This window comes from Eretmochelys imbricata, chromosome 6, assembly GCF_965152235.1.
Source record: "Eretmochelys imbricata isolate rEreImb1 chromosome 6, rEreImb1.hap1, whole genome shotgun sequence".
Taxonomy (NCBI): domain Eukaryota; kingdom Metazoa; phylum Chordata; order Testudines; family Cheloniidae; genus Eretmochelys; species Eretmochelys imbricata.
The window spans coordinates 104,634,797-104,659,403 of NC_135577.1; the positions used below are offsets into that span (position 1 = coordinate 104,634,797).

Consider the following 24,607-nt stretch of genomic DNA (forward strand, 5'->3'; position numbering starts at 1 on the left):
GGCAGCTGGGGAAAGTTTCCTTCCAGGAGGCTGTGTTGCGTTTGAGTGATGCTCATAGAGAAGCAGCAGTAGGTTGTGCTGGTGCCGCATTGTGTTTGCTGAGGCCCCTCCTGGGTGGTGTGGGCTCAGCAGCTTCCTATGAGGAAGAGGCAGTCGCTGCTCTACGCTCAAGTGCATCGGGGGAAGGGGGTGTTGCGTGGACTCCTCTCCTACTGAATGCAATATGAGGCTTGGATGGATCATGGTTTGCCAGGGGCTGTAGTTATTACGTGCATCCTTTAATCGTCTCCTTCAAAATGGATTTTAGTCAGAACAATTTATTTGGGTACATAGAAGACCTGCAGGAACTTACTATTATAGAAAGGCCGGTGCGCAGGAGTTTAAAGGTATATACTTTAAAACCAGAGTGATGCTTTAAAATCCAGCTGGAATTATTTCAGGCTTGTATTTGTGCATAGCTGGCTGCTCTGGCAGCACCTTATTTTTTAAAAAAATTTCAGTTGTGGTGAAATTAACATCCTTGAATTCTGTTTAATAGAGCCTTAATGTGTCTAGGCATAAACAAAAACGTAAGTGGGAAAAAATAGAGAAAACGTAGTTGATGTTTACAGTAACGTTTATATGTCTTATGTTAATTATAAATATGCATGAAATATTTATTATAAGAATAACTGTTAGAACAGAACCTTATTAGAGTCACTAACATATTTCTGGCTAAAGATTTTTCTGACTGAATTTGAAGCCTTATTTGAGATTTTAAGGGTTAAACTCCTATTAACCATGTAATTATCTCTGAGGGTTTGGAGAAAGGGTTGTTATAAGACAAATAAAACAGGGAAACAGTAAAATCATATTTTGTATTTCACACTTGATAGACACCAGAAGAAATAGAGAGATTGACAGTTGATGAAGAACTCAATGATATTGAAAGAGCTGTATATCTACTCAGGTATGTCCTAAAATATTGTTGTGAAATGTTGCTGTCCATATTGACAACATCCAGTTTTTATTTTAGTTCCCTATTCCTTTTACCTTGTGGTTTCTGTCTCTAAGGTTTCTTGGTTTTATTCTTCTTACTGTTTGAATGATCACAAATAGAGGCAAGATAAAATAGGTGTGTTACCCAATCATTTTGTTAAACCTACACAAAGTGGTATTCGATAGTATACCCCTATAGACCCACAAGTGTTTATTTGCTGAGTAAGTTCCTGAGATGGCCCTCTCCATTAATGAGTTGTACTTCATATTTTTTTTTGCCTTGTAATTGGTTTTGAGCTGAGTGTTGGTATTAAAGAGAGCCATCAGTGACTAACTTCATATTCACTCTATAGCATGAGCAATGATTATGCAGACATGGAACAGAGCTGTTTGAGTTTATTGCATGATTCTGGGCAGTATAAAGAGGCGAACTGTTTGAGAGATCAGTCTCACTGTCCTAAGAAAATACTGTGTAACAGATTATTTTAATATTGAACCATGCTCTTGTTTCTCATTTTACCCTCCTCTTCCAGTTCCCTAAAGTGTATAGTTACTGTTACTTAATTGTTTTAAATTATAATTGTTTCAAACCCAGATCTCTTTTGACTGTACTGCAGATGTCATCTTTGAGGGGATAAGTGTTCTGAAGGATTTTGATTTGACTATATACTTTTGTACAATACTCAGTAATTGGAGAGCCAGCTGCTAGTTTCCTTCCAATTTATCTGTTGGCTATCTTTAGTGCTCTCTGAATCCATACTTGTCTTCAAATTTTTCAGGATGTTTTTCAGTTCCCTAATTTTTTTTTGGTCTGGTTTGCTTGGCAGTATTGGTAGGCCTTCAGTTTTGGCCATCTGCTGTACTTTTGGTAATAAATTTTAGCTGTGGCTTATTTTTTTAATTTTGAATGTTCTAATCATTAAAGATCTGATCTTGCAACGTTTACTAATGCAATTATATGACTATTCCTATTGACTCCAATGGAAGTACTGTACAAGAGAATAGGGATCAGAGCTCTAGTTTGTAGTTATACAATGTTTTAGGTCATTATCTCATAACAATCAGTAGTTTCTTTTCTGCATGATGGCAAATTTCTTTCTTTCTTTCCTGATTAAAGATCATGTTTCCAACAATATGTCATTATTGGAACACTGTCTGGCTAAAGGGTAAGAAGGAGGCTCATTTTCATATCTTTCATTTTACTAGTTGCTTTTCAACCTGGCCTTGGACTCTTCTTGACTTTCTTTTCTCCTTTCTCTGTGACTGCACAGCTGTCCAGGGACATACTTTTTTGCCTTGCAAAGATGTTTGCACGTCTATCTAATTGTAGTCCTTATATTGTTGAAAGTAACTTTCATCTATACTTGACAAGCTTTTTTATTGAATGGTTTCTCATTGTGATAAAACTGTTTGGGGTATATATGTTAATCCAGTGGAAGCTTTTGTCATTTGATAGCACGGAGGAAATTTCCCCTCTCATGCTGGTTGGGCTATAAGTGGGGAAAAAAGGAGCTGGAATGGCATCCCGCCTGTAGCAGAAGTCGTATCCTCTTTATATCACACAATGATGTATTTTTGTCTCCAGTATTCTTATCTATTATATCACATTGCCCCCCCCGCCTTCCACCTATTCCTCTTTGCCAGTGATGTCCGCTTCTCATCCAGAGGTCTATATACCTTCTTCTGTGCTGGTCCTTGTGGATAGGCATTGATACCTATGAAAAATTAATCAATTTAGTGATGACTGGGTTGAGTTCCAGATGGAGATAGTTGATGCTTTGTCTGTTTATAATAATTTAAGAAATTCCATTTTTATCTGTGTGTGTGTGTGTCTGTGTGTATATTGTATCCCCCTTGCTCTATCTTTCCTATTGTTAACTGATCTTCTTAGGGCCCTGATCCAGCAAACACATACGTGGATGCTTAACTTTACTAAAGTGAGTAGTTCTTGGTCATTAAAGTAGTAATTACAGGTTTCAGAGTAGCAACCGTGTTAGTCTGTATCCTCAAAAAGAAAAGGAGTACTTGTGGCACCTTAGAGACTAACCAATTTATTTGAGCATAAGCTTGCTGTAGCTGTCTCTAAGGTGCCACAAGTACTCCTTTTCTTTTTAAAGTAGTAATGTGTTTGTGCAACACCTAGCACAATAGGGCTCCGATCCTGCCTGAGGCATTTAGATGTTGCAGCAATATAATAATATTTAATAATAATAAAAAGCACCTGAAAGCGAGAGTCCTGTCTGAGTCCTCACATTACAACATACCTTAGTCTCTTAAAACAAAACAAACAATATTTTTTATAAAAAGAAAAGGAGTCCTTGTGGCACCTTAGAGACTAACCAATTTATTTGAGCATGAGCTTTCGTAAGCTACAGCTCACTTCATCAGATGCATACCGTGGAAACTGCAGCAGACTTTATATATACACAGAGAATATGAAACAATACCTCCTCCCACGGTATGCATCTGATGAAGTGAGCTGTAGCTCACGAAAGCTCATGCTCAAATAAATTGGTTAGTCTCTAAGGTGCCACAAGGACTCCTTTTCTTTTTGCGAATACAGACTAACACGGCTGTTACTCTGAAAAATGTAATTTTTGTTGTGCTCAGAGTTATTTTTCTCAAGGCCTTTGCTACTGAATCACTAGTCTGCGGTTAGATGTTGTCACCTTTCTTGTGGAGAACAGCAGTAACATTTTAGTTGTCTGAGATTTTTGATGCATGAATTACTTTATTTTCTGCTATTGAATTCCCCCCCATACTCTTAATTCTTCCTCTTTCTTATCAGTCTTAACAGTCAGTGCCTATTTTTCAAGTCTTGCTTGTACTTGCTCTCTTAATATTTTAGACAGAACTGATAGGGGTAACATTAATGTGGGTCTGAAATGCAGGACTGATGGTGGAATCTAAAGGGCAGGATTGATTTTTGGGGCACAATTAATTGTTAGGCAGGGAGCGTGAGTAGATGTGTGGGTAATGAGACACTCCACACACTTTTTTTTCAGGCCACTTTAAGCACTGATTGTGTGTGTGTGTATAGTGCATAATATACTGGAGCCCCAATCCTTGATTGGAGCCTTTAGGTGCTATTGCAATTCAAATAACACTGATCTGCTTTTGGTGATGTATTACTTTCATGAGGATATTGTTTTATTTCAATTACAGTTTGATCACTGCCTGTGAACAGATTTTCGTTTTGTTGACTCAACAATACTGGGTTTTTTTTTTTTGTAACTTTGATTGTCTTGTCTACATTGTTTCTACAAAGGGAAAACTCGTTCTCTAAATTTATATATATATATTTGCAGGTAAATCCTCCCCTACCCAAGTGACTTTTGAGAACAGTCAAATTTTGAAAAATGAAATCTTGGTGTTAAGGGGATGTTTTATAATTTCAGATAATCAGTGTTTTGGAGAACTGGGTTTGAATAACCGGTGTTAAACTTGTATTTTTAGAACAATCATTGAAAGGCAGGATGGTCTAGTGGAATGATCATGTGTCTCCAAATCAGGAAGTTGTTAATTGTAATAACTTCTGACACCGATTCTCTCTGTGACCTTGAGCAAGTCCGTTAACTCCTCAGTCTAAATTTGGACACCTGTAAAATGGGGAAAATAAAACTTGTCTGTCTCATGGAGGTGTTGGCAGCTAAGTAATATCCTTAATTCCTTTGGGGCATAATGCCAATAGCAAAATGATGATAATTATTATTTATTATTTGTATTATTGTAGCAGTTAGAAGCCCTAAACATGGACCAAGACCCCCTTGTGCTAGGTGCTGTACAAACACAGAACAAAAAGACTGTGCCTGCTCTAAGGAGCTTACAATCTAAGTTTGAGACAAGAGACAACAGATGAATATAGACAGACAAGAGAGCCCAGCTAAACAATGAGACCATATTGGGTCAGCGTGATATGCTGTGATGGATTATGACTTTTAAAAGATACATTTTGTTTGTTGCAAAGATACTTGATTTTGTATTGGGATAGTGTCTATCACTGGCATGCACACTGTTCTTCGATTATTTTCTGAAGCCTTCTGTGATAAATTTCCCTAGTGGTCTTACTTTACTGCATGTATAGTATTGTATTCAGCTACTCCAGTTTGTTTCTTTATGCTTGTTTACTTACTATTTCTGTTGTACTGAAAATGACAGAGGAAAAATATGTTATTAAGTTAGAAGGTTCAATTATTCACCCTTTTGGGAACATGCTTTGTAATAGGCGGCATCTTGTCTCACAGTTTTAAAAAAAATCACTATATTTTTGCAAAGCATTTAACACAGAAGATTATTGTAGACTAAGTAAAACCTGTAGATATGAAAGAATGAAACTCTTAGAACTTTAGCATGTTTATAAGCACAATAACTACAAAAACACTCTTATAGCAGACATCTTACATCAACTGGTGTATTTGCAAACTTCAGTGAACTTTTATAAATTTACATTGTTGCAAACCTCAAGCAATTAAAAAATCATGAGATTTTACTAATAATAAATCTTGGGTATTTTGTTTGCCTTCTGGCTTTTCAGCTTTTAGGGCTCCTCTGCAACTGTGAGGGCTAGCACCTTACTTTTTGTTTTAAATGAGAGTCGAGATTCTCATTTAAGTGTACAACTTCAAGAGCTGGAGCTATAAGATAACCTCAAATATTGCAAGACTTGCAATGAAATTATGAGAGCTGGTAAAACAGCTTCAAAACATAGACTTCACATTTTGTGGCCATGTGCCTACACAGGATTTTGAAATATCCAATTGTTGGATTCTGCAGTGTAGCAAAATATTCTGTTATCTACATCATTAAGCTGCAAATATTAACATTACAAACATGACCTTCTTTCTCTTCACTCCTCCTTTATGTTCTTAAGCATGCTTGTGATTGTAACCTCACAGCTTTTTGTTCTTATTTTGTAAACTGCAATTTAAATTATATTGAAATTGCATTATTGATCCATTTATTTGCATACATTTGCATAAATTAGTTGTCTGACATTGTTTCTGTTATGCAAATAAATTCACGGATAAGAAGTTAGTGAAGCAAAAAATCCAAAAAGAACTTTTTTACAAGTTAATGCTAAGTAACTTTTTATTAAATTCAGTTCTGTGAAAATATTATCTTTGCTTATATTGACTACTTTAAAATATTTTAAATGCAACAAATGAGTCTGTAAAAAGTCAAAGGTAATTAAATGTTTGTCATATCTGAACTTTAAAAGGTAGTTGAGAGTGACTCAGCAACACATACAGCTATACAGAGAGGAGGGTAGCACCGTGCTCCTGAGAAGCCTTTTAATCCTGAGGACAGGGAAAAGGTAAAATTGTTGCGGACTCCCCCTGCACTCACAGATATTGGATGGCCTTTTGTACAATCAGAAACTGGTGAGATGGAGTGGGGAAGTTGGGGCAGTAGCTGCTCTGTATGCCACTATCCCCCTTGAGAGAGAGAAGCTTTCCAGGCTTGAGAGATAAAAGAGCTTTAGATAAAAAAATTAATGCTGCAGTGACATCTTTAGCCAAAGATATGGTTATTCCCTCAAAGGAAGACTTGTACAAATAACATATTGAATGGAAGGTAGAAAAAGAACTTGGCATCTAGATACCACTGTGATGGGAGCACTAGAAATATGTAAAACTCTGCGATGTTATTTCCCAAAGTTAACATTTTAGTGGCATTCTAAATTTACATTTCAGAGCTCTTTCAAGACATAGTCGCTTTTCCATATCAGCCTTCGGATAGAACTTGCCAGTCTGAGACCTAGCCTATGTTCTTCAGTACTTAGCCTTGCCAGTCTTTGGAAATATGGGACTACTGAGTCAAATGTCTCAATTTATTAAAACTTGCTTTCTCATGGCTGTCATGTCCACCAGAGTTTATGAAATCACTGCTCTCACTGTAAATAACTCTGCTGTATCTTCCATAAAAATATCATTTTAAGAACACACCTTTATTTGCCATTGAATGCTAGCTGTGGGGTACGAGGAGTAATTTTAAATTGTGTTGAATGTCAAGTAATTTTATACCCTCACCCCAAAATACTAAAAATATTTAGTCTAGAGAAACAAGAAACGATAGGCCAGCTCTTAGTAATTGTCTCTCTTACTGACAATTTAGGAATGTGACTCCCATTCTTCTAATCACAGGCTGTCTTTTAGACATCTTAGACTCATAGACTTTAAGGTCAGAAGGAATCATCATGATCATCTAGTCTGACCTCCTGCACATTGCTGGCCACAGAATCTCACTCACCCACTCCTGAAATAGATTCCTAACCTCTGGCTGAGTTACCGAAGACCTCAAAATAGAGACTTCAAGTTGCAGAGAATTCACTATTTCCACCAGTTTAAACCTGCAAGTGACCTGTGCCCCATTTTGCAAAGGAAGGCAAAAACCCCCTAGGGTCTCTGCCAATCTGATCTGGGCGAAATTCCTTCCCGACCCCAAATATGGGAATCAGTTAGACCCTGAGCATGTGGGCATGACCCACCAGGCAGATAACTGGGAAATAATTTTCTGTAGTAACTGAGAGCCTCCCCATCTAGTGTCCCATCTCCAGCCACTGGGGATTTTTGTTACTGGCAGATGCCGATGGGCCACTGCCATCGTAGGCAGTCCCTTCATACCATTCTCCCCATAAACTAATCAAGCTCAGTCTTGAAGCCAGTTAGGTATTTTAGCCCCACTGCTTCCCTTGGAAGGCTGTTCCAGAACTTCACTCCTCTGATAGTTAGAAACCTTCCCTTAATTTCAAGCCCGAAGTTGTTGATGGCCAGTCTATAGCCATTTGTTCTTGTGTATACATTAGTGCTTAACTTAAATAACTCCTGTCTGTGATGGGTTTCTCCCGCCCCCCTCTCTGGGTGCCACTTGGAACTGGGGTACCACTGAGCCCACCTGACCCACCAGCCGGGGTTCCCTTTACATTGTACTAATATGCAGCTTGTCAAAGCCTTTCCCAGGTTCAGACTGCACTTTACCAGACTCATACAGGTAGGGGTACATCCAGCTGCAGCTATGCACACAGATGCCGAGATCAGCTCTGCCTGGGACAACTCAGCTAAGAAATTGCCCAGTACTCAAGTGCACACACCCCTCTAGAGGGTAAACCCAAAATTGTACTGTCTTGCATTATACAGAGACCTGTACAGCATAAGCTCATGAAATTTGCCCCCTTCTCTCAATGTGGAGAGGGATATACACAGCTTTCTGCCCCAAGTTATGATTTCCACACACACTGGTTTTAGAAAAAAACAAAACAAGTTTATTAACTACAAAAGATAGTTTTTAAGTGATTGTAAGGGATAGCAAACGGATCAAAGCAGATTACCTAGCAAATAAAACAAACATGCAATCTAAGCTTAGTATACTAAAGAAACAGGTTATAAGTAGAAAATTCTTTCCCTAAATGTTGTTTTAGGTAGATTGCAGAGATTCTTGAAGGCGAGCTGCACTGGCTTGCAGCTTACATCTCCAGACATTCCTTTCACAGGTGAGACAACCCTCTCACCTGGGCTCAGCCCTTCTCCCCTAGTCCAGTCTTTTTCTTCTCAGGTGTTTCCCACAGTCCTCTTTTTTGGGTGGCGAGTCAATGAAGACGAAGAACGAACCACGATGATGTCAATCCCCTACCTTAACTAGTTTTTACATATGGCTGGAATCCTTTGTCTCCCAGTGTGATTCCCACCCCCAGTCAGTGGAAAAATACTCATATTATCATAGAGTCCAGTACCACGTGACTTGGTCATATGTCTCTGCAGTCATAACTGAGAAGCTGTTAGTAGCGTCCCCAGGAAGACTTCCTGGTGGGAGATTAGCATCTTCAATGATCAATTGTTTTCCCCAATGGCCCTTCCCAACTGGCTATCCAGACTGATTTCATTCTGTCTAGTGGGCGTTCCCAGTGTAAACACACATTTGTAATAGATGCATAGACAATATTCCTAACTTCAGATACAAAAATGATACATGCATACAAATAGGATAATCATATTCAGTAAATCATAACCTTTCCAATGATATCTCGTATGACCCATCTTACTTAAATACATCTTAGTTATGCCATAATCATATCATAACCATATCTCTATGAAGAATATTGGGTGTAGTGTCACATACTCCTTCCCTGGTATTTATCCCTCTTACGTATTTATAGAGAGCAAACATATTTCACCTCATCCTTCTTTAGGTTAGGCTAAACAAGCCAAGTTCTTTGAGTCTCCTCTCATAAGTTAGTTTTTGCATTCCTTGGATCATCCTAGTAGCCCTTCTCCGCACCTTTTCCGCTTTGAATTAATCTTTCTTAAACATGGGAGACCAGAATTGCACATGGTATTCCAGATGAGGCCTCACCAGTGCCTTGTATAAGGTTACTAGCACTTCCCTCTCTCTACTGAAATACCTTGCCTGATGCATTCTAGGACAGCACTAGGCTTTTTCATGGCCACATCACATAGTCATCCTGTGATCAACCAATACACCCAGGTCTTTCTCCTCTCCTGTCTCTTCCAACTGATAAGTTCCCAGTTTATGGAAAAAAATCTTGTTGTTCGTCCCTAAATGCATGACCTTGCACTTCGCACTATTAAATTTCATCCCATTTCTATTACTCCAGTTTACAAGGTCATCCAGTTCTTCTTGTATGATATTCCGGTCCTCCTCCTTATTAGCTATACCTCTCAACTTTGTGTCATCCGCAGATTTTATTAGCACACTCCCACTTTTTGTGCCAAGGTCATTAATGACAATGGTAAATAAGATTGGTCCCAAGACTGGTTCTTGAGGAATTCGACTAGTAACCTCTCTCCAGCCTGGCAATTCACCTTTCAGTATGACCCATTGTAATCTCCCCTTTAACTAATTCCGTATCCACCTTTCAATTCTCATATTAATTTCTATTTTTTCCAATTTAACTAATAATTTCCCATGTGGAACTGAAATCCAGGTAGATGAGATCTACTGCATTTCCTTTGTCTAAAAACTCAGTTATCTTCTCAAAGAAGAAAATCAGGTTGGTCTGGCATGATCTACCTTTTGTAAAACCATGTTGTATTTTATCTCGATTACTGTTCACTACTTTCTCCTTCAAAATTTGTTCCAAGACCTTTCATACAATAGAGGTCAAACTAACAGACCTGTAGTTTCCTGGATCACATTTTTTTCCCTTTCTTAAGCATGGGAACTCTATTGGCAATTCTCCAGTCATAGGGTACAACCCCTGAGTTTACAGATTCATTAAAAATCCTTGCTATTGGGCTTGCAATTTCATGTGCCATTTCCTTTAATATTCTTGGATGGAGATAATCCAGGCCCCCTGATTTAGTCCCATTGAACTGTTTGATTTTGACTTCCATTTCAGATGTGGTAATTTTTATCTCCATATCCTTGTTACCATTAGCCACCCTGCCACTACCCCTAAGCTTTTCATTAGCCTCATTAAAAACTGAGGCAAAGTATTTGCTTAGGTGCTGGGCCATGCCTAGATAATCTTTAATCTCCACCCCATCCTCTGTGTTTAGGGGATATTGTGATTGAAAGCAAATAAAATAATTACTGTTTTGGCTGATTTATTATTATTATTAAAGAAAGAAAAATAAACATTAAACAACATAAATGACAGAACACAAATGACTAGTTACTTCAGTTACAATCTCTTTTCTGTGCTTTTCTGCAGAGAGCTTTTTCACATGGATTACACCTTTGAGAGTGGGCCTGCTTTTGGTGGGGCACTTCTTTCTTGGTAAATTGAAACCGAGGTCTTATTTTCCAAAATTATTGAGAAACCAGTCATAGTATCTCATAGCTAATAAGGCTATTTATGGGTAAGCAAAGTAATTGTTTAAAGATAGGTGGATCATGTTGGTTAATTATTAATAACCAGAAAGTTTATAGGTGTGCAAGGTAAGCAATGTTAACTAAATTGCATGAAATTGAAAAAAAATACCTCCATCATTTACTTTAGAAGAAGCTATTTAACGAGCTGTCTTAAGAAAGGCCAATTAATGAAGAATCTTAAATTAAATTAAATCTCTCTATTTCTCTGTTTACTAATGTTTAGTCCCTGTCTCCTTTCATGTTTAGCCCCTCTGTGCTGTCCTGGCATACAGGTCTAAACATTTGGTGATTAACAACAGCTAATATTGTTACACTGAGTGGAGTGCCTCACAATTGTGAGTGCCTACCTCAGGGCAGACTTTCAGAAACAGGGCACATACCCCAAACTGATGGTGTGGTGTGTTCTATAATTAGATTTCACCAAGCCAGCACCAAATGTGAAAGTTCTGAATCACTATACCATTCTTACCATGGTATCACAGACTGTCGCCTTAGACTGTCCATCCTATCTTGCCATCCAGAGAAACTGGACTTTGTGATAAAATAACTTAAGCCAAAAATTACATCACATCATGTTTCTCCCAGTCCCAAGAGACCAGTCACTTACCCCAGATCAATTGGTACTCCAGATCTTATACCAGACAACACTAGTAAACTAATTAAAGATTTATTAGCTAAGAGAAGTAAATGAGAGTGATTGAGAGGTTAAAGCAGATAAAATATATGTACAGGTGAATCGCAGTTTGTAATTCCAAATGATGGCAGTGATGTAATAAACTGTCCGTTTCCCCAAAGTCTTTAAAGGGTACCCAGGATCTCTCTGGGGATCTCCACTTTACATCTGGTACACTTCCCTCTAAGAGTCCAAACTGTTGAGAGATGAAGGATCTTTCTTTGAATCCCTTCTTTTAGCTTCTTCTCCCAGAAAACAAGCTGACAGTCTTTCTCTACCCATGTGGACTTTTCCTTTGGTAATGGTGAGCGAGGAGTGCACTTTGTGAGTGATGGCCATTTGCTTTGGAATTAAGACTTTTTCTGATAAAGTCCTTCATTAACATTCACAAGGCTTCTTTGACGTCTGATGGTATTTAGTTATGGGGTATTTATAATGTAAATATTTGCTATTACATTATGACAGGACACAGATAAGTAAAAACAATGCATATAACATCTGTGACACATCATGTGACACATCAGTGCCCCTCTGCCGTGTACATTGGCCAAACCGGACAGTCTCTTCCTAAAAGAATAAATGGACACAAATCAAACATCAGGAACGGTAACATATAAAAGCCAGTAGGAGAACACTTCAGTCTCCCTGGACATTCAATAACATATTTAAAAGTAGCCATCCTGCAACAAAAAAACTTCATAAATGGACTTCAAAGATAAACTGCAGAGCTGCAATTCATTTGCAAATTTATCACCATTAATTTGGGCTAGAATAGGAACTAGGAGTGGCTGGCTCACTACAAAAGCAATTTTCCCTCTCTTGGTATTGACACCTCCTCATCAATTATTGGGAGTGGACCACATCCACCCTGATTGAATTGGCCTTGTCATCACCGGTTCGCCACTTGTAAGGTAACTCCCTTCTCTTCATGTGCCAGTATATTTATGCTTGTATCTGTAATTTTCACTCCATGGATCTGTAGAAGTGGTTTTTTACCCACGAAAACTTATGCCTAAATAAATCTGTTAGTCTTTAAGGTGCCACTGGACTCCTTGTCGTTTTTGTGGTTACAGACTAACACAACTACCCCTCTGATTCTTGACAATGAATACTGTTCCTTAGTCATTGCATCACTGCAAAAGGATTGGAAAATATGCCTTATGGTAATAGACTCAAGGAACTCAATCTGTTTAGCTTAACAAAGAGAAGGTTAAGGGGTGACTTGATCACAATCTATAAGTACCTACATGGGGAACATATATTTGATAATGGGATCTTCAGTCTAGCAGATAAAGGTATAATAATGCAATGGCTGGAAGTAAGTGGAAATAAGGCCTATGTTTTTAACGATGAAAGTAATCAACCATTGGAACAATTTAACAAATATCATGATGGATTCCCCATTACTGACAATTTTTAAATCAAGATTGGATGTTTTTCTAAAAGGTATACTCTAGGAATTATTTTGGGGAAGTTGTATGATCTGTGCTCTACAGGAGGTTGGACTAGATGATCACAATGGTCCCTTCTCGCCTTAGAATCTGTGAAAGCCACACCGTGAGTGTTCATAGGAACATGACACAGTGTGGATTTAATACTAAAATTAAAAAGTAATGTATAATGCTCTTTGTTCATCTCTAACTTTTACTCTTCTTTCTAGCTAGAGGGCATGGAACATCAGATTCAAGCCTGATGCAAACTAATTCACATGAATGGAGCTGTACTTACTTAGAGGAGGTCTGGGTTGAGGATAAAGACTATTACTAGATATCTTATAACGAAACTTCCAGTTTTGTTTTTAGTTTAGCTAGGAAAGTGTTTGCACTTGTGCAGACCCTTTCTTTCACTTTCTTTTCTTTGAGTTATGTAATCTTAGGTGCCCATCACTATGGAATCCAAATAACTTGCAAAAACTAGGGAGCATTGACTGCACTCTCAGAGGGCTGTAATCTCATTCTCCTTTCCCAGCTGATTATTTTTTTGGGGGGGGAATGGGGAATAGGGAAGGAGAGGCATTATTTATCCATCCTTCTGTCTTCTTCTCCACCCCACTCTCATGGATCTGCTACTTCAGGTAGATCACTTGTTCTTGTTTTGCAAATTAGTCTCTGTAGCCATTTTTCTTTCAGTGAAGTCTGTTTCTCATTTACTTTTGTAGTCAAGCGACCCATCTCAGAATGGATATGCTTTCCAGACTTTTTCCCAGTTCCTCTTTACTCAGAAGCATGTCATAAAGGTTTTTGGGTATTTTTGTTGTTGTTTTTTTGACTAGAGATGCGCTAATTTGGGGGGTGGGGGGGCTATAGCAGCTGTAAATGTAGTGAGTATTCACTTCTAGTCCAAGTTGAAATTACTGTTTTGTTCCTTTCATGTTCGAAAGAGTGATAGTTAGTGTTAGCAAAAAGAAAAGGAGTACTTGTGGCACCTTGGAGACTAACCAATTTATTTGAGCATGAGCTTTCGTGAGCTACAGCTCACTTCATCGGATGCATACCGTGGAAACTGCAGCAGACAGTATGAGCTTTCGTGAGCTACGGCTCACTTCATCGGATGCATATTCTCTGTGTATATATAAAGTCTGCTGCAGTTTCCACGGTATGCATCCGATGAAGTGAGCTGTAGCTCACGAAAGCTCATGCTCAAATAAATTGGTTAGTCTCTAAGGTGCCACAAGTACTCCTTTTCTTTTTGCAAATACAGACTAACACGGCTGTTACTCTGAAACCAGTTAGTGTTAGTTGACCACAGTTGTCTGGCCTGAGTATGCTTGGACCAATGGTAATGTAATACTTGTTGTGTCTCCTTGGGACACTATAGGACAAGTTCAGAAAACAGGTGACTTGTAACCACTCTGGCTAGTGGCTCTAGATCTAATCATTCTATATGCCACCTGAATATTTACTGAGAAACAGTCATGGTTTTTTCCAGAGGAAAATCTTCAAGTAAGCATAGATGATACACCTATACCAACAATAGCTCTGGCATATTGGAAAGTTTTCTTTTGTGGATTTAACCTGGTGAGAAATAAACTCCAGCTCAGATTCTTTTTCAGGAAAAAAAGCGAACTCTGGGGGTGCATCTTAAAAACCCACCTTGTCAAGATAGGAAAAAAAATATAAAAAATACTTCAAATGTTTAAATCTTAAGGATTTACATAGAAAGAGTTCTAGGAATTTGGTTTATGAAAAAAGAACATGTCTCCTGGTGTGTCTTCAGCTAACTTAAGCAAACATCCCTCCAAGAGAGGCAGAAGTGCCACAATATGGGAAATATATGAATGTTTCTATTAATAACCATAAATAGTAATACCCTTCCTGTAACTTTATTAAATAGCTCATTTTGGATTAGGGAACGCAGGAGCTGGAAGAGTTATTTAGATTATAAAATCTTCAGGGCAGGGATATCTGTTTTTTGTGGTTTCGGTTGGGATTTTTTTTGGACTTGATCAAGCAGAGTGTATGCTAAATAAAAACATAACAGAGAAAAGGAAGATGACAATTTAAATAGGGGTTTTAATCTATTCTGTGTTTTTAGTATGCACTTTAATGTGCAACTATATGTTATGCATCTCACATTATCTTTATCTCCAGATTAAAAACCTAACTGTAACTTCTTTTTAAAGGTGCACTGCAAGTTTTTAGACATCACATGTTTATAGTATTCTACAAGAAAACAACACGTATAACATGATTTCATAATGGATTATCAGGTGGATTTAGGCATGGGATACTTTGCTAGGGGCAGACATAATATGGGTCTTACACTTTTATCTCTGAACATTTCTGCCATTTGAAATGAGGTGTTCTAAGAGTAGTTAGTTGTTAGGGCAAGAGAGTGGTAATTAAGATTCCTGGATTTTATTCCTTGCTCTTTCACTGTATCTCTCTCTGATCTTGGGTAAATTACAAACCTTCTCTTTGCCTTGATTTACGTGTCTGTAAAATGGGGATGATGATCTTCCTTATAATGGTATTGGGAGGTTTTCTTCATACTATTAAAATTCATTCAGATCTTTGATGAATGATGTTTTGTAAGGGCAAAGAATCCATCGTTATCCTATTACTCAGGCTCTTTAAGCCCACTACAGAGAATATTAATGTTCTTTTCCTGAACTCTGTTCTTTCACTGACTACCGCTTAATTGTTGTTTTTCCTTTCTCTCTGTCACCTGAACACTTCCCTCTGCTAGTGAGTTTGGTTAAGCTGATGCTGTTCAAAGCAGTATCTACAAAATGCTGGTTATAGGACAGTGTGGAGAACCCTTTCTGTCAAGTCTCATGGCTGCAACAGCACAAATAAATATTCTATAAATAAATGAAGGTCTCTTTAGTGCACACATGGAACTCTGGAGCTCTCTATGCATTGGAGTAAGACTAAACCACTAAGTACAGTATGTCACGTCTAAGTTAAATTCTGCCTCAGAAAGTCCACCGGCAAGCAAGCCAAGTCAGATCCCAAATACAAGTATTCTGTGTTACAGCATTTCTCCGTCCTGAATGTATATCATTGTGCTGTCCCAGTGGCTGTTTTACTAGATTCTTTCTTTTTTCTCAATGCTATTTTTTTTCCTAGAGACAGATGTTAATATTAGCACACTGAATATGTGGGCCAGATCTTCAGGTGGTTTAAACTGGCATAACTCCATTGAAATCAATGGAGTTGCACCCAGCTGAGGATCTGGTTCACTGAACTTAATCATGATGCATCCAAAGGAAAGATGCAATCATTTTAAAGAAGATGTCCATCTAATTTTAGTATATGTGCGCGAGATTACTGTCTATGCTTTATTTATTCTTTCCACTGCAAAATGTCACACTCTGTCAAGGTTCCTTCCCCACTCTGAACTCTTGGATACAGATGTGGGGACCTGCATGAAAGACCCCCTAGGCTTATTCTTCCTCAAGGTACAAACTTTGCCTTGTCCTTGACCCCTATGCTGGCACCACCAAGTGTGTTAAACAAAGAACAGGGAAAGAGCCCACTTGGATACATCTTCCCCCCAAAATATCCCCCCAAGCCCTACACCCCCTTTCCTGGGGAAGGCTTGAAAAAATCCTCACCAATTTGTATAGGTGAACACAGACCCAAACCCTTAGATCTTAAGAACAATGAAAAAGCAATCAGGATCTTAAAAGAAGAATTTTAATTAAAGAAAAGTAAAAAAATCACCTCTGTAAAATCAGGATGGTAAATACCTTCCAGGGTAATCAGACTAAAAACATAGAGAATCCCTCTAGGCAAAACCTTAAGTTACAGAAAGACACAAAAACAGGAATATACGTTCCATTCAGCACAACCTGTTTTACCAGCCATTTAACAAAAGGAAATCTAATGCATTTCTAGCTAAATTACTTACTAACTTAACAGAAGTTCTGAGGAGCATTCCTGATCTGGTCCTGGCAAAAGCATCACTCAGACAGACAGACCCTTTGTTCCCCCGCCTCCAGCTTTGAAAGTATCTTGTCTCCTCATTGGTTTATTTTGGTCAGGTGCCAGCAAGGTTATTTTAGCTTCTTAACCCTTTACAGGTGAAAGGGTTTTGCCTCTGGCCAGGAGGGTTTTTATAGTTCTGTATGCAGAAAGGTGGTTACCCTTCCTTTTATATTTATGACACAGTCCTTTTGGGATAATCATACTGTTAGGAATAATTTTAAAATAATGGTTTGTGAGAGGAAAATAGTTTCACAAAAGACCATTTAAGATCAGTGTAGTGGACATGTGGATCACAATCAAGACCACAACCCTGAGATCAGATCTGTTTAAACTTGGTTGGTGCTAGACAGATTCTGGCATTGTGTTCATCACCATTGTGGATGGGCCTAATGGCAGAAAAGTTATATACATTTCTATTTCATATTCTTTTAGGTGAGGTTCCTCCAGGGAGAGATGGGAAGTTAAAGTATATTTGCTTGTTCCACTGAATTTCTGTCTGTCATGTTCATTCTGTCACCTGCTTTGCGGCCTGATCCCAAATCCAGTGAAGTCAATGGGAAGACTCTTGTTAACTTCAGTGGGCTTTGGATCAGGCTGTTGCACAATCTGTCTTCCAGAGTGAATATGTATCAGGCACAGCACTCTTTCTTTTTGGGCTGACCATGAATCAGTTGCAGCAGGAAATGGAAGTAATTGTAAATGATTCACACTTTGCTGAGGAAAAGCTGTCCTTGATCTATGTGTGCTTGTGACAGATGAGGGAACATAATTGAAATCAGCTGTTTGATACAGTGTATCTGCTATTTCTCAGGGCTTGAACCTGACCTGAGTAGCTAAGACTATTGAAACTATTTGAATAACAATTAGAGGATGACAGGTTTCAGAGTAGCAGCCATGTTAGTCTGTATCTGCAAAAAGAAAAGGAGTACTTGTGGCACCTTAGAGACTAACAAATTTATTTGAGCATAAGCTTTTGTGAGCTGCAGTGGAAAATAATTTTATTTTCCACTGCATGCATCCGATGAAGTGAGCTGTAGCCCACGAAAGCTTATGCTCAAATAAATTTGTTAGTCTCTAAGGTGCCACAAGTACTCTTTTTTAATTAGAGGCTGAGAGAGTCTTATTACCGGTACTTACTTTCTGCTTAAGAGGTAGTTTATGCAGGGTACAAGTTCACAATTTTTCAAAAATCCAAGCCCCTTTTTGGTTTTGGGTCACCAAGTGGTGGGATCACTATAGAGACAACACATTGCACCTGTAATCCTCGGGAACTGTTTCTGGGTTCAAAACCCTTGGAAGTCCTATCCAGCTCTCTTTGGTTTGAATAAAGGTAGCTTCACTCCACCACTTCTAGGGCCAGAGTTTCAAAAACAGGCTTTAAAATGGCAAGGTTCCATTTTCAATACCCAAGTTTTTGCACCCACAATTTTGGAGTTTAGATTGAGATCGATGTTCTCTCTAATATTTATTTTTTCTCCTGTGTAAGGGGAAAAATGGCTGTCTGAGCTCAAGTTTTTAAACCTCTGAATGCAGTCTCTCCCTCTTCCATTCTCTTCCCCTACTTACTTTAGCCCTCCATTCATTTAACCTAGCTCTTCATTCACCCATTGATCTGCTGGCTCTCTACATTCATTCCATACACAATATCCATTATTACTGCCTCTTTACCACTCACTCTCACTTTTTCACTTTTTCTTCCCCTTTCTCACTCTCTTCTGCAGCAGTTAAAACAGGATGTTCAAGTGTGTGCAGGTGACATTTGAATACGATACTCCTCATGTTGTTGTGCAGTGTGTCAGCCACCACAACCTATTCTGGGATTTAAAAAATATGTTCTCTATCTTAAACTGTAAAATTTCAAAGCATCTTTCAAAACTCATTCATACTTTAAGTCCCAAACGTCAGTATCAAGCTCTGGCTGTTGCCCTTAAGGTTACTGTCATATGTTTTGGAGATATCTTCTGTATGCGCTGGGTTGTTCATCAGGCAGTCAAGTCTTTGGAAAGACAAGTAACAGTGGAAGCCAGTTGGTCCAGTATGTATAATGGCTCACATTTGTGCAGTGCCTTGAATCAAAAAGGACCCTAAAATATGTTTAGAGAGCTGTAGAGATTTTGTTTCATTCTTGACCAAAATGGAGCCACCTCTACGAATAAACTTATTGGTATAACCATTTGGACAACAAGTGAAAACAGATGCTTTATGTAACTCATTCTGCAAGAGGAAATTTATATGTGCAGAATATATTCACCGCTTCTAGAATTTGTGTACAAGCAGGGATGCAATCAGAATTTTCCTAAGGAGCAGTCCCAGAACTCTTCCTCCTTGTGCCTGAACCAATCTCTCTTCCCCTGTTCCCAGGCCTGCACTCTCTTCACTGATGCCTCCACGCCCAGCCCTGCACTCTCCCCTCTGCACACAGCTCAACACGTGTTCCTTTCCTAGTGCCCCACACTCTTCTTCCCCCCTCTCCCCTCTCCTCCATACTCTCATACCCAGTTCTGAGCTCTCTTCCCCCTGCAACTAGCTCCATGGTCTCCCTGCCCCACACCCAACCCCAAGCTCTTACCCAGAGAGGTGTTCAGTCTGAAGGGCACCATCCTCACCAAGGGACAGATGGTTCTTGGAGTCCCAGACCTCATCCTCTGGCATCTCCTCTTCCCCAGGAAACACCCAAAGCCCAGATCCAATTCTCCCACCATCCTGGGGACTGAGGTTCCCGGTGCCCCCATTCCACTTCTCTCCAGTGGCTGGGGGTGCTTCGTTATAGAGGTGCTGAAAGGACTGTATAGGTGTGGGGTGGGGGAGCAAGCAGGCTCACAGGGTTGCAGAGCCAACCAGATTTGTTGACAGAGGGGCAGCCAGGCCAAATCTGAGTGAGTGGCATTGCAACCTGTCATGTGAGTCCTTTTAAACACATTCACATTTATGATCCTGAAGGTTTTTCTAAAATACAGTTTTTTGAAATGTTACCACTTAGTAATTAATGTTTAAAGTTAGTTAAAGAAATAGATGACCCTTTGAAGAATGAGATTATTGTAGTACATTTGCTCTGGCAGAGTCACAAAATGGTCTCTTATCTGAATTAGAATTCCTTTTGGCAATTCTTCAATAAGAAAATGAAATAAGAAGGTTCAATTGAGCAAACTGATCTTGGTAAACATGGTTACTATGAATACATAGTTACAATATTATCCAGTTAAGTATTGTTTTTCTAATCACATTTAAACTCCATTGGATTGTTCATGTTTAGTAACACAAGTCAAATTAAGCAAGGCACTGAAAGTTAGTTGACTCATTTATTTTTTCATAGTTTAAAGTCTATGTAGATTTTATCGAGATTCAACCAGAGGCACATTTAGTGGATGAAGTGAAGAGCAGGAAGGGAAAGTGTTTTTGGAAAACCAGATATTCTATGGGAAAAGTGTTTCAAATTCAAATGTAAAAAGGCAAACATGGCTATCATAATTGACACAGCAGTGTTTCTTATAATAGAGCTCAACTATATTTTATGGTTTCAGATTTTTTGTTGTCCCTTATTTACAACACCATCTTAGAAGCTTAAAAATACAAGTCCAGATTCTTTTGTCCAGCTGAGATGTGCTTGTCATGGGAGGACAAGGTGGCTTTACACCATTTTAGTAACATAACAATCCTGGGGCTAGCTGGAGACATGTTTGGGCCCCAACCCTGGAAATATTTGTGTGTTCTTAACATTGTGCATTTGGGTAGTTCCAAGTTAATGGGACTACTTGCATGCATAAAGTTAAGTGTGTGTAAGTATATGCAGGAATGGGCCCGTGGCTCCTGGTATAATTTAAAGCAGCCTTAAGGATGCTTTAAATTATATTTGGCTGTTTATGGCCCCAAAGGACTGTTCTGGAAGCTAGAAATCGCTGCAGTGCCAAGGTGATCTGAATCTGCCCTCTGTCTTATGAGCATACTCCTAATGCCAGGGAAGCTGGATCTCAGGGGCCCATACATATAATACAGAAGTATAATCTCTCTTAAATTTGATACCAATTTTATATGAAGACAGAGTGTCTTCTATTTCTTTACTGTCATTTACCATCAGATAATTCTGCAATTTAATAGATATACTGACATCTGTCTTTTTAATAATTTGCTCCCAAATCTCATGTTGGGGTTGCTTTTCTTCTATTCCCAGATGTCTATTTAGGATCACAGTACAGCTTGAGACATGGTAGTGCATAACCCACTTACTAGTCTCTTTCAAGAGCAGTATTGTCTGTAGAGTCTCCCTGGTAATGGGTGTGTTTATTTTAGCAACTCAATTTGTAGTTCTGCTTCTTCTCATTCTTTGCCCAACCTGAGGTCTTAAAGTGAAGTGATTGTATCAGAATGATAGTTCCTTCTATGGGATTGGGTCCAGTTTTCATATAGTTATTACAATGTCAGCTAAGTAAATTATTAGATTCTTTTATTTCTGTTGTTACAATAACTTCTATTTATAGCGCTATAATTAAAATGTGAGCATAGTTAACGTTTCCTCCCATGAAAGCAAGAACTACTGCATATCAGATATGCATTGCGGTGGTGGAAGTAACAGATGTCTCTTCTACAGAAAATATCATTTTCTTATGTTAAAGGAACACTAGAAATCTAGTCTTTTGTTAAAAATAGTCTAAAGCAACACATCTGCGGGCTGACAACAAGCACATTTTCCTACTTTTTAAAAAGTTTTTCTTTCCTCTATTGCTATATTAAAAATAAACATGAAACAATGTCAAAAGTACAAAAAAATCCTTCTACCAGTTAAATAATGTTAGATGTTACTTGTAATAATAGTAGGTTTAAAAATTGGACAGAAGTGTAATGATTTTTAAATCATTATAAATATTATCTCAAAATCTTAAAGTTAAAAGTAAACGAAGACTACATAGGATCATAGATTAATTTTACATAACTAGTAACTAATCCTTGTACTGCATGAGGAAGCTTTGTTGACCATGTGGTTGCTATTATTGACAGTGATATTTATCTACATTTGTTGTTTGCCTTGGCAACCAGTGTACTTTACAGGAGGAGAACTGAAAACTTGGAAATGGAATTGATGTTGAGTAATCCCTATAAGTGCTGAATCCTGCAAGGTACAGAGCCCTCTCAATTTCCCATTCATATAAAAACAGAAGTCAAAGGGGTTCAGTACCTTGCAGGGTTAGGCCCTTAAATCCTAACACCTGGAACAAAGTAGATATTATGTTGAAAGGATCATGTAGCAGGATATACAGTCATAACGAAAGCAGTACATACAGCATCCCTTGAATGCATTGAGGCACTAACCCTGAGGCACACTAGCTTTCAGTATCCAACAAGATATACATTTCATAAAGACAAGGAGAGGGATTTTCAACAGCACACCATGTTGGCCTAATTTTGCTCCCATGGAAGTCAATGGTGTTTTACCATTGGCTTCCATGGAAGCAGATTTAGGGCAACATGAAGCACTTTGGAAAATCTCATTCAACTATTTTAGTGTTATTTGTTACTTTTACAATTCTTTAAAATTGTAAATGTACATGTTAGCAGTTGAATGGTGACAGATCAACAGCCATGGAGACTTAATGTCCTATATGTATACCCAAAACAGTCACAGTGTTCCACCCATGTCCTCACCCTTGAACGGGGTTGGCCACCTTTAAGTGTACAAGAATAGGTGAAAAAAGAAAAGGAGTACTTGTTGCACCTTAGAGACTAACCAATTTATTTGAGCATAAGCTTTCGTGAGCTACAGCTCACTTCATTGGATGCATAAAGTGGAAAGTACAGTGAGGAGATTTTATATACACACAGACCATGAAAAAATATACATTGTAAGGAGAGTGATCACTTAAGATGAGCTATTACCAGGGGTGGGGGGAGAGAAAACCTTTTGAAGTGATGATGAAGGTGGGCCATTCCAGCACATTTCCAGGAGTTAATAAGAACGTCTGAGGAACAGTGGGGGCTGGGGGGGGGGGGGGGGGGAGAGGAGAGGGGGAAGGAATAAACAAGGGGAAATAGTTTTACTTAGTATAATGACACAACCACTCCCAGTCTCTTTTCAAGCCTATCCAATTTGCAAATTAATTCCAATTCAGCAGTCTCTCGTTGGAGTCTGTTTTCAAAGTTTTTTTTGTTGAAGGATAGTCACTTTGAGGTCAGAAATCGTGTGACCAGGGAGATTGAAGTGTTCTCCGACTGGTTTATGAATGTTATAATTTTTGACATCTGATTTGTGTCCATTTATTTGTTTACGTAGAGACTGTCCAGTTTGCCCAATGTACATGGCAGAGGGGTATTGCTGGCACATGATGGCATGTATCACATTGGTAGATGTGCAGGTGAACGAGCCCCTGATAGTGTGGCTGATGTGATTAGGCTCTATGATGGTGTCCCCTGAATAGATATGTGGACACAGTTGGCAACGGGCTTTGTTGCAAGGATAGGTTCGTGGGTTAGTGGTTCTGTGGTGTGGTGTGTGGTTGCTGGTGAGTATTTGCTTCAGGTTGGGGGGCTGTCTGTAGGCAAGGACTGGCCTGTCTCCCAAGATTTGTGAGAGTGATGGGTCGTCCTTCAGGATAGGTTGTAGATCCTTGATAATGCGTTGGAGAGGTTTTAGTTGGGGGCTGAAGGTGATGGCTATTGGCGTTCTGTTATTTTCTTTGTTAGGCCTGTCCTGTAGGAGGTGACTTCTGGGTAGTCTTCTGGCTCTGTCAGTCTGTTTCTTCACTTCAGCAGGTGAGTATTGTAGTTGTAAGAATGCTTGATAGAGATCTTGTAGGTGTTTGTCTCTGTCTGAGGGGTTGGAGCAAATGTGGTTGTATCATAGAGTTTGGCTGTAGACAATGGATTGTGTGGTGTGGTCTGGGTGAAAGCTGGAGCCATGTAGGTAGGAATAGCGGTCAGTAGGTTTCCGGTTTATGTGACCATCGCTTATTAGCACTGTAGTGTCCAGGAAGTGGATCTCTTGTGTGGACTGGTCCAGGCTGAGGTTGATGGTGGGATGGAAATTGTTGAAATCATGGTGGAATTCCTCAAGGGCTTCTTTTCCATGGGTCCAGATGATGAAGATGTCATCAATATAGCACAAGTAGAGTACGGGCATTAGGGGACGAGAGCTGAGGAAGAGTTGTTCTAAGTCAGCCATAAAAATGTTGGCATACTGTGGGGCCATGCAGGTACCCATAGCAATGCCACTGATTTGAAGGTTTACATTGTCCCCAAATGTGAAATAGTTATGGGTGAGGACAAAGTCACAAAGTTCAGCCACCAGGTTTGCTGTGACATTATCGGGAATAGTGTTCCTGATGGCTTGTAGCCAACTGTGCCCACATATCTATTCAGGGGACACCATCATAGGGCCTAATCACATCAGCCACACTATCAGGGGCTCGTTCACCTGCACATCTACCAATGTGATACATGCCATCATGTGCCAGCAATGCCCCTCTGCCATGTACTTTGGGCAAACTTGACAGTCTCTACGTAAACGAATAAATGGACACAAATCAGATGTCAAGAATTATAACATTCATAAACCAGTCGGAGAACACTTCAATCTCTCTGGTCACACGATTTCTGACCTCAAAGTGACTATCCTTCAACAAAAAAACTTTGAAAACAGACTCCAACGAGAGACTGCTGAATTGGAATTAATTTGCAAACTGGATACAATTAACTTAGGCTTGAA

The 24,607-nt window shown here is 39.0% G+C and overlaps 1 protein-coding gene across 1 annotated transcript in view; it reads left to right on the forward strand.

Annotated features, from left to right (window-relative positions):
- Nucleotides 1-296: 296 nt before the first annotated feature.
- PPP4R4 (protein phosphatase 4 regulatory subunit 4) overlaps nucleotides 297-24,607 on the forward strand; it is a 123,176-nt gene continuing 98,865 nt past the window's right edge. The window contains exons 1-2 of the mRNA XM_077820417.1: nucleotides 297-386; nucleotides 876-949. Coding sequence (XP_077676543.1) covers nucleotides 297-386; nucleotides 876-949 — 164 coding nt within the window. The remainder of the gene's footprint in view (nucleotides 387-875; nucleotides 950-24,607) is intronic.